Below are 10950 nucleotides of genomic sequence, written 5' to 3'. Positions count from 1 at the left end.
TTTTTTTAAGTAAACAACAGGTTAGCATGAGCTAATCAACAGGTTTTATTTTTTGTGTTAGTAGTATTGATCACATATTTGCACACAAATTGTTTTATTTTGTAGGTATAAAAACAAACAAAAGAAAATGGTTCTATGTTTTTTTGAAAGAGTTGCTGCAGAGGGACCAAAGAGCCACATGTGGCCCCAGAGCCGCAGGTTGCAGACCCCTGGGTTAGTCGTTGCTCCAATGCGAGAGTTGGCGGTTCAGTTCCACTGCTGTTCGATCACAAATGTCGCTTGGCAAGACACTGAACCCCCACCGCCTCTGATGTGTCCCATCGGTGTAAGAGTGGGATTTAAAGCACTGAATGGTCTTTTATAGGATGATTTCTCTGTATTAGCTTTGAATAGAGATCTARTAGAGTGCTGAATGAATGTGTGTGTGAATGAATGGGTAAATGASGGCACAGATTGTATTGTGGTGCTTTGGAAAGAAAGGTGCTTTAAAAGTACACCATTTACCTGAGGTGTGTAAAAATCAGAAATCCGACTTGACTTAGAAAGTGACAGTTTATCTGCAGTTTGTTACAACATGTAGAGGTTTCAAAATGCACAGGGGTTTTGGTATTGTCAGTTTCAAACTACTTCTGCATACTTGGTGCTATTTTTAACCRTTCATATATCTAAATGTCGAGCTTGTGAATAGTGTGCTATGAATTTTTTATTAAAATGTTTGAAAATATTTAACTTCATTTGTTTAGAATAAAATATCCCATAGGAATAAATGATTTTTTCAGTTCCATCAACATTGCTCAGTTTTTGTCTTTGTGCAGCTTTTAGCGTTTAGCCACTGTTCTGCCACTTTTAGCATGTWGCTACCATTTTGCTACTTTTATATTTTAGTTACGATCCTGCTRCCTTCCTTTACCATATTCCTACCCTGTAGCTCAGTTTTCAGATTTTAGCTTCTGTATTTGTTTTGCTACATTTAGCTAGAGTTTTGCTAACTCTAGTGAWATCATGTTTTGTCATTTTTAGCTASTGTTTTGCTAATTTTAGTRTTAGCKTTRCTACGTTTGGTTATTGTTTTACYAGTTTTAGCTTTAGTATTTATCTAGCTCATTTTAACCTATGTTCTGGTTGTTTAAACATTAGCTTCAGCTTCTTTTTCAGCAAAATCATTCAGCACTCTGCATTTACATAARTACAGTGTGAAATAATATACACTATTTATTTAAAAAAAAACAAGATTTCACACATTCTCTGCTGAGCTATTACCATTATATTTTTTCTCCTCCAGAATCCTCTAAAASTACTACGACTGCTGAAGAGGTGAAGCAGGACAGGGATGTTAAGGACGATGCACGAAAGACAGACAGTGCAGAAAACTCCCACAATGAGGAGAACAGAAGGGAGAAGTCGCCAGTTGTAAATCTGGAGGGTGAAGCCAACTTTGCGGAGGAGATGGGTGACGACGACGAGGCCGAGTCTACAGCTAAAGACAAAACGTGCCGTTGGGTGTGCAAGGATTGTGGGACGAAGTTCAAACGTCGTGAGATGTTCAACCTYCACCGCCACTTTCATGCGCACGAAGATGAGTTCACGCCCCTCACCTGTAAAGAATGCGGCCTTACCTTTCAGCACCGAAGCAGCCTCATTAAACACAGAAACGAACACAAAGAAAAGGAGGAGGCGCTGGTGGAGGAAGGTAAATATCAGTGTGCAGAATGTCGAAGGGTTTTCGCTACAGTTCGTAAGCTGAGGGACCACAGCTGTGTCAGTACAGAAGAAAGGCCKTTCCGCTGCACCTTGTGCCGCCAAGATTTCCAGTTTAAAGTGTCTGTCACAAAGCACATGATGACCCATTCCCAAGATTGTGTGTTTAAATGTCAAGAGTGCAGTCAAACTTTCCCAAACATCAAAGCCCTGAGCTTCCATCAGAAATCCCACTCTGCCCTTAAACCCTACGAATGCCCCGAGTGTGGCATGGTTTTCAAACACTACTCCGTCATGGAAGACCATCGCCGCAAACACGTAGGGAACAGGGGCTCTCACCTGTGCAACATTTGTGGCAAGACTTTCAAATACAGCAGCCTCCTCCATCAGCATCAGTACCTGCACACGGGTCAGAAACCCTTCCGCTGCCCTGAATGTGGCAAAAAGTTTGCCTTCGCCCAGAACATGAAGGCGCACTGCCGCCAACATAGGTTGCGTGAAACCAACTCGATCGGCGAGCCGCCCAGCAAACGGGCCCCCGCGCCCTTACAAGATGCTGCGAAAGGACCTGGGAAAGAGAACTCGCACTCGAGTGAGGAACCAAAGCGTACGTTTAACTGCCCTTTGTGCCCCCAAACTTTCTGTCTAGCAGCAAACCTTAGAGCTCACATGCTCATCCACGARGCAGAGTTCGATAGGCTGGAGAGGCCGCCTCGATCTCCCAGAGATCCCTGGGACAAAGGACACACGTGCCCCAACTGTCCAAGTGTTTTTCGGGATGAAACTAGTATGAATATGCATCTGTTAAGCATGCACAAGTCCGCCAGACAATATTTAGAAAGGATGGCAACGCAGCCGAGTAAGAATCTTCCTCCCTCGAGCGTTGATAACGTGCAGGAGACGTGGAATAGCGAAAGTCTTAAATCGTACAAATGCTCAGAGTGTGAAAAATCGTTCCGCCACCGCTCCGTATTAGAGCTGCACATGCGCATACATTCCAAGGAAAAGCCCTACGTGTGCAAAGTGTGCGGCAAGTGTTTTCGATTCGGTAGCTACCTGCAGCAGCATCTCATCATCCACACGGGCACGAAGCCATATAAATGTCCAGATTGTGGCAAGGACTTTGCTTTCCTGCAGAACATGAGAACACACCAAAAGCTGCACCAGGAGAAGCCGTTCCGCTGCACCAGCTGCCGCAAAGGCTACAGCGACGAAGCCCAGCTGCAGCAGCATATGTTGTCGCATAACGGTGACAAACCGCATAAGTGTGACCAGTGCGACAAGAGCTTCGGATTAGCCTATCTGCTCCGGGATCACATGAACACACACACCGGAGAGAGGCCTCATCGCTGCGACGAGTGTAACAAAACCTTCTCCTGGTTCAGCAGCCTGCTGGTTCATCAGAAGATCCACGTTCGCAAGAAGCAGGCTCACAGCCAGTACAATTCATTCCCCGCGAGTGCTAGGATGAGGGGCAGGGGAAGGAGAGGGGGTAGATTTCTGTGGAGTTGGTCCAAACCCTTAGGAGGCTCAAATCTGGGTACTCAGCAGCCTCTGTATCCGCTTTCTCCACTGCGAGACGCAGAGTTGCACAGAAAAGCGCCACAACCACAACCTTCCGTGCTCCAGCCTCCTGTGGATTTACAGAGCAGGCAGCAGAGTGAGTCGTGGCCGTCAGAGCCACACCCTCAGCCAGTGCAGTGGAAGGTCGACGGAGGCGAGGTGATGCCGGTCCCGTCCACACAGCAGCAACACAGAGTTCCACAGCCGCCACAGACGCAGTTCGACAGCCCCGCACAGCTGCAGCAGAACCACCAGAGGAGCGCAGGCTGGGCTGATATCCCTGTGTTAACACAGTCAGGCCCGGTGTCGGCTCAGAGCTCAGGCGCACACATGAAAGAGGCCATGTCTTCTGTAGTCGGCTCTCTCTTACCAAAAAAATCCAGCCCGTTGGCTGTGAGCGAGACGGTGCAGCACAGGCAGCAACAGCCTCCCACATGGAGCAGCACGCCCACGTCCCTAGCGCTCGCTTCCACCAGCTCCGTGCAACACGATTTCTCTGTCCCCTCGCCCTACATGGATGGGGCGGCCCTGTGGAGCGTCCGACCCGCTCTGCTAGCACAAAATTCTCCAAATAAACTTGGACAAGAACTGCAGCTGCCCCGGTGGCAGAGTGCCCCGGTGTCGTCTCAGATGGAGCCGTCCACCCCTCCCAAGAAAGACGAGAGGATGTGGGACATGAGCGGTTCTCAAGGTATTTCTTCGACTGTTACTCAGCCAGAGAAGCCGTGGAACGGCTGCGAGCCGCAAAAGCCATGGGTTTCAGGCTTAGCGGTTGTATCCACCTCAGCTCAGATAGACCAAAGCAGTGCAATGCCAATTTCAACTCCAGTTTCCCATGGGGTCACCAAYGCCTTGTGGGACATCCAAACACCCCCAGGAATTCCAAAGACCATAAACTCCACAGAGAAGCTGGTGAATACCCAAGAGTTTCAGCTGCAGCAAAAGCAGGTGTCCACCGGCTGGGGCAACATGCAGCCAGCCACGCAGAAGGGTCCCATCTCCATCCAATACGAGCCTCGTCGCTTCGGCCAGGGGATGGGAACTCCAGTATGGGGCTTCCAGAACAATCCCGTGAATCCTCAGACGCTGCTCTCTGCGCAGCTTAAAGCCGGCAGCGGGCAGGAGCTGCAGCAGCAACCGATGGTAACGGGCACTCAGATCATCATAAACCAACCTTCTCCCTTCTTCTCACCCCCGCTCGCTCCGCTCCCGCCGCCGCCTCTCGCTTTGCCCGGCCCTCACCCGCTCCACTCCGTCACAGTGGGCGCGCTTCAGAGACCCCCGCACCCGAACATCTTTTACACGCCGCAGGCGGTCATGAGCGAGAGGCCGCACATACCACAGACCCTGACCCTACCTCAGCTCGCCCCGCAGACCGAACCCCACAAACTCGGCCCCCGCTTGCCTTTCGCCCCCGAACGGCTTCTCCAGTGCATGATATGCGGGTGCTCGTTCCCTCGGGAGCTGGATCTACAAATGCATTATTTGCAACACGCGCAAGGAGAGATATGACATTTCTACTGTAGTAACAAACTTTAGATATGTTTTTTTTATAATTGATGCTCTGTAGAGCCTCATTTAATTGACTCTTTGTTGAAAAGCTAGACCTGGTAAGAAGGGGCTTTAGGAGAGAAACCTGACTGAGTTTGCATATTTGATTTAAAATGCAGTGTGTTTGAAATAACAAGTGGTTTCACTGTCTTTACATACATTTCAGTTGTGTGGAAACATTTAGCGGTGTGCATAAATGAGGTTCTACAGGCTATATTTCATTTATTGCCAATAACAATTAGGTTTAGATATTATTAGTACTTTTATAGTTCTGTTCATACGTCTTGAACCATTTGTACTGTGTTTCTTCATGTTCAGTATACTGTGTGCCTTTTTATGAGTACAGTCTGCATGTCTGCTGTCTTGGTATTCTAGGCCCTAGTTTGTGCTTAAGGTAGATTAAACAGTATGACCTCACCCCAACAAATGCAGAGCAGGTATTTCAACAATACTATAAAAGCATAATGTTCTCCTCTTTTGGAAGGACCAATGAGATTGGTTCCAACATATGAGTTGAAGCTGCTCAAACACAAGTATAATGCTGCTTGTACTAACAGGTCCGTGGTCTGGSTCCAAACGTCTCTCCGGTAAAGTTGTCATCGTGGTCATTTGGTCAAATCGTCTGCAAACGAAACATAACGTGTAAAGTTTCTTTCAGTCTGAGAGTTTACTGTAAATTTAAAAGTCTCAAATTGAAATCTAGGTTTGTGAGGATTCGGCGCAACTACGTGGTTTACGATGACACTGTTTTAATAGTGATCTTTTAATAAACAAAACTTGGATTTATGTGATGTTTTGTCTGTAATATTTGTTTCTTTTTTTTTACATCACAAAGATGTAAAATGGGTCGCATTACATGAATGTTTTACTCCAGTTGGTCCAGTCTACACCTCTTAACCAGAGTTACTATTTCAGTTCAGGTTGTATTGGGACAATTCAAATCACGTTCGAATGCTTAAATGTATTTTTGTGAATAATTTCATTCCATAATTGTAGATTTAGCCAAGTGGAGATTTTTCACGTCCTGTTATAAAAATGGGTGTTTGAGTAGTTTGACCGTCCAAAACCAACCATTAATTCACACATTTCTTTTGTAAACATTGAAGATGAAATCCYCTTGTTTGCACTCACCTTTTAATAAAACCTTCCCTTCTACCTCTGCCCCACTGTTTTAGCATGTAGTTTTTTTTTTTGCCCCATTATGTTTATTGGATCAAATAAAACCCATTTGATTATAAGACTGTGTGTTGGCGTATTTCACACAACATAATTCAAAGTTTGCATCTAAACTTTAAGAAAATGGAAACTGAACAAAAGAAAAAAATTGTATAGGTCTTCTGGACGGGTTCTTCTCTAACGAAACGTTTCGTCTCTCCTCCAAGAGAGACTTCTTCAGTCTGAGAGTTTCAGGCAAAATTCAGGCTTTTAAGCACTGCCTCCATGTGACTGATACTGAAACTCATACTTTCAGTTGTCCCCCTCCTACAGTGCTGCTATTGCCAGTATCACTCCACCCCTGTTAACAATAGGTGTTAATTAGGTGTCAACGATAACCATGTGATGTGAGTATCAGTCACATGGAGGCAGTGCTTAAAAGCCTTAAACTCTCAGACTGAAGAAGTCTCTTGGAGGAGAGACGAAACGTTTCATTAGAGAAGAACCCGTCCAGAAGACCTATACAATTTTTTTCTTTTTGATTTTTTTTACCTGGATTACTGAGATGCATCAGGACAAAATGGAAACTGGTTTTCAACTTTTGGGTAGTGAAACACCAAGTAAAATATCTTGTGTGAAAATACACAAATTGAGTGAAAAAGCCCCATAATTACAACAATGTAACGTAAACCGCATTTTTTTTACTTTGTGAGAAAAATAGTGAATAATAGTAAAGTTAGTAAAGTTAAAGTGGTTATTTGGTTATGCATCTTTAAACATCAAAATGATTCCTAAAAAGAATTCTTCAAACTTGGGCATTATAAAATTATGAAGAGGAGCCTATTGAAGCAGCAGCTATTCCCTTAGTAAATGTACTTTTCGTGACTTTTTACKTGGAAAAAAAACCTGCTGGGTGCGGCACTCATGACAAAGAAAAATAATAAATTTAGGAAAATAAATTTTAACTACCTGAAAACAGACTATGGTGAAAACACGCCAGCAGGAAATCTGGTTTYATAACTCCCCAGTGTGGGGCAGTAACGCGTCACTAAACCGAAAATAGCGCCATAGAAGAAGAAACTACTTCCGCTAAGCCGAAAGCATTACTGCGCATGTCATGAGTGAATGCTAATCGTTTTGTTCATCGGTACTCGTGAACGTGCGAGATGCGTGGTTATAATCGAAAGTAAACTAGATTATTATCCCGTCTTTTTTAATCTCGTCTTCTCTCCGCCCGACCGGACTGTAAAGTCTTTCGTGAACGTGCATGAAAACAACGGCGGAGCTTTCCGGCTAGCTGAAGAGCGTGAGTGAAGCTAACCCTGCTAGCAAACACAACCACGCCAAGATGGATGAGTCTGCAGCCGCAGTGATCGGAGAGGACGATGCCGATAAAAACTACCCCCACAGTGACGACGGAGCACGTGAAAACAACCACTACGCATCTGCAGATAACTCCAGTGAAGGTAAATATCCACCAATTAACGGAAACTTATAAGTAGATGTTGTCGGTAACATTTTGTAGTAATTCGCACGTTTCAACTTTCTGCACTAACAGAGTATGATGATGAGCATGACTGAGCTGACACACAAGAAACCAGTAACACAAACTAACAATCAGCAAGTGTCCATCAGTTGACGTGAAACCTTGTTTACCAAACGGTATCACTCAGTACTTGATATTCGTGTTTTATGTTGAAAATAATACTATTTGATAAGTGTGTGCATGTGATGAAATCTGAATGTTTACCTTTTTAAACTGACATCTTGKCAAATTGGAAATTTAGGAGCGTGGGGGGGTCAGAATTTTCTGAATTTTGATATCCACAGTGTTTAGAAAAACAATATAAAGTAACACTCCACCATACCCCAAGTTATTTACAGAGTTGTAAAGTAACTAAGTACAAATATTTTGTTACTGTACGTAAGTGGAATTTTTGGAWATAGAGTAATTGTTTTTCAGCCCACTTTTTACTTCTACTTCTTACATTTTAACACAATTATCTGTACTTTCTACTCCTTACATTTTTTAAAGTCAAGAAGTAGAAAGTTGTTAGTTTTATTTCATTTTTGCTTGTTTTCATTCCAGTTTGTTATTATTAAAAAATAAAAACTATTCATATAAATTGTGCCTCCTAGACTGAATTAAATTGTGGTTGAATGAGAAGTATAAATATATAAAATTCTGATACTGTATTAGTTTGTACACAAACAAATCATGTCACACTCCAGCAGGACATAATCATTAAAATAAAAGGACTGTACTTAAGAAGTATTTGTATTAAATGAATTATATTATTGCATTTGGCCGCAGCCCTCTGATAGATTTTCATTTTGGGGAAAAGGTTTGGGCAGCCTTGATATATGTATATAAACTGAAACAGCTGGACTAGTTCATCCTAAATTTAACATAAACTAATGATTTTTAATACAACATAGTCATTTCTGCATTTCTTTGGGGAGGTCACCTCCTAATAAATGTCATTACGGAAAATCCATCTGCTCATTTTAAATCAATACTTTTTATTAAGTACAAAAAATATCAGATACCTTAAGACATTTACTCAAGTAATATTTCTAAAGGAGACTTCAACTTTTAACAAAGTAATTTTTTGGTAAGATACTTGTACTTTTACTCGAGTATTACTTTGTGGTACTTTATACATCACTGGTTATTTGTAATGTTATGTAATCCTGAGTTGAAGGACTTGTGATGCTTTCTTTTCTTTTTTTTTAGTATCAAAACACTGGAATTTCTTTAGCTGTTCGAATTCCTAAAACATGAGTGTGTGAGAGAAAATAAGTACCGTATATCAAACATTAGCACTGTCTGTGTATTTTTATATTAAACAACATGTATGGTAAATATTTTTGACCTATCCTCTGTTGATGTGATTCTAGATTCAAGTCTGATTATTAGACTTGACTTGGGCACACAGCAAAATAGTGGTTAGAACAAAAGTATTGCCGGTTTACATTCTGCTGGAGTTTTCACGTTCTCCTTGTGGATGTGTTTTCTTTGGGTACTTTAGTTTCCTCCCACAGACATAAAACATGCATGCTAGGTTAATTGGGAACTCTAAATTGGCTCTAGGTGTGAGTGAGAGAGCACGACTGGTTGTCTTGTTTGTCCCTGTGTTGGACTTGCAMCCTGAACAGGGTGTAACCCTGCCTCTCGCACAGTGACTGCTGGAGATAGGCACCAGCTCTCCCGTCACCCTGAACAGAAAAGCAGGTAAAGAAAATAGATGCACAGATGTAACAGTGGCACTTCATTCACTGCATCGTTGTCGATAATTTGTCATAAACACAAATCTTTTAATTAGTTACTGCACTTAGGGATGTTAACATTTCATCAGCAGATGCTGCCACTTTCTTCCCAAACTGCTATGAATGGATTGTGCAAGGCTGCTCTGTGCGTTTTTGCTTATTTCCTCCTGCTTCGTTATTTCTACGAATTTAACAAATTGCGCTGACGTCAGGTAGCTACAGCGTCGTCTTACAATTTATTTTTCTCAGTGCATTTTGAAGAGACATTTGAAAATATGATCAAAGTAAATCACCCAAGTTTTTCTAGTGACCACTTAAAGAGGTAAGCTGCCATGAAGAACATTATTTTATCTGCCTTTGTTCCAAATTCAATAATGATTTGAAATGTCGAAGTATGTTTTTTTTTTCCGCTTCAGAATAGGCTGTCATTGGTTGAGGAGTTTTGTTTACAAAACAAATATCCACATGGTTGTTTTTATTGTTTTCATTTCCTTGCTTTCTAAGATGCATCAAGATTTCATGTTACAGTTTGCTGAGATGAGCCTTGTAGCCTTGTAAAAAAAATTTCCACATCGCTACTACACTGGTTATTTGTATGGTGACATGTCAACATTTGTCTGTTTCAGTTTCTTATAAAGCAATCATGTGAAGTAAATGTAAATTGTTACTTTAAGTTGTGCTTTAGTTGAGCTGCATATTATTTGGCTTTATTTGTTGTTGTAATTTTCCGCTGTTTTTTGTTGTAATAATTTTGGAACTTATTTTGTTTAAAATAACGACATGTTATAAACTGGTGTTTTGTAAGGTTTTTAATTTTTTTTAAGGGACTTTCTTTTTTTGGAAGCAGGAGTCTGTTTGACCTCCTATTTTCCCTTTATTTTCTCTAGGGGTTGGAGTTTTCTGCTGTCGAGATTGCGGAGCGGCCTTCAGAGCAGAAGCAGCCTACTTGGAGCATCGCCTTCTGCACCCTCAGTCAAACATGTGTTTAAACAACCAGTCTGATACAGAAAAGGACAATGGAACATCTTATTTTTGTACCTTATGTTCACTTTCATTTGTTGAGATGAATGAACTACACTCACATTTGAAGAACCATCATCAAGCCTCTCTGAAAGAGACTGGTGTAGTAAATAATCCCGGACTGACTAAACAGGACACCTTGGTTTGCTATAAGAAGAAGCCATTTCAGTGCGAGACTTGTGGAAGAAATTACTCACAAGCTTCAGCTCTTGATGCCCATAGACGATGTCATGAAGGAAAGCTGATGAAGTCAAAAAACAGTAGCTCCAGAGACGTCAGTCAAACTGGAGAGTCTGCAGTGGAAACAGAACTCAATGAAAATCAAACAAAGAACGATTCACAAAAGCACATTGAGTGTTTGTGTGGGAAAAAGTTTGCTGCAGTTTCTGGTCTAAGAACACATCAGCGATACAGCAAAAACAGCCAATGTGGTTCAGATGAAGTGAAACGAATACCAAGGAAGAAAAGATGTGAATTCTACTGCACTGAGTGTGATAAGACTTTCAGTCGTCRTTCTGGTTTAACCAAACATCAGCTATGGCACACTAACCGCTTTGCAGAAAGGTTCACATGTGAGGACTGTGGAAAAGCATTTACAACTGCATCATACTGCTACAGACACCAGCTCATAGCACATACTGAGGAGACCCCTGCCAAGTGTTTTCTCTTTCAAGCAGGCCAAGTTCAGAAGAA

The 10950-nt window shown here is 42.3% G+C and overlaps 2 protein-coding genes across 2 annotated transcripts in view; both read left to right on the top strand.

Moving 5' to 3' along the window:
* The window catches only part of zgc:66448 (zinc finger protein 628), a 9646-nt gene extending 3596 nt beyond the window's left edge, over positions 1-6050 (top strand). Inside the window, exon 2 of the mRNA XM_014016606.1 lies at positions 1283-6050. Within this exon, the coding sequence (XP_013872060.1) occupies positions 1283-4773 (3491 nt within the window). The 3' untranslated portion in view covers positions 4774-6050. The remainder of the gene's footprint in view (positions 1-1282) is intronic.
* A 964-nt stretch (positions 6051-7014) lies between these two features.
* Positions 7015-10950, top strand: LOC106523232 (zinc finger protein 184; the record flags this gene model as incomplete). The annotated part of the gene is given in 2 exon segments (XM_014016605.1): positions 7015-7433; positions 10125-10950. Coding segments are annotated over 2 exon segments (944 nt in total), but the record flags the coding sequence as incomplete, so codon positions are not given.

This window comes from Austrofundulus limnaeus, unplaced genomic scaffold, assembly GCF_001266775.1.
Source record: "Austrofundulus limnaeus strain Quisiro unplaced genomic scaffold, Austrofundulus_limnaeus-1.0 Scaffold148, whole genome shotgun sequence".
Taxonomy (NCBI): Eukaryota; Metazoa; Chordata; class Actinopteri; order Cyprinodontiformes; family Rivulidae; genus Austrofundulus; species Austrofundulus limnaeus.
The sequence above is the reverse complement of the archived record's forward strand: the minus strand, read 5'-3'. Positions and strand labels throughout refer to the sequence as shown.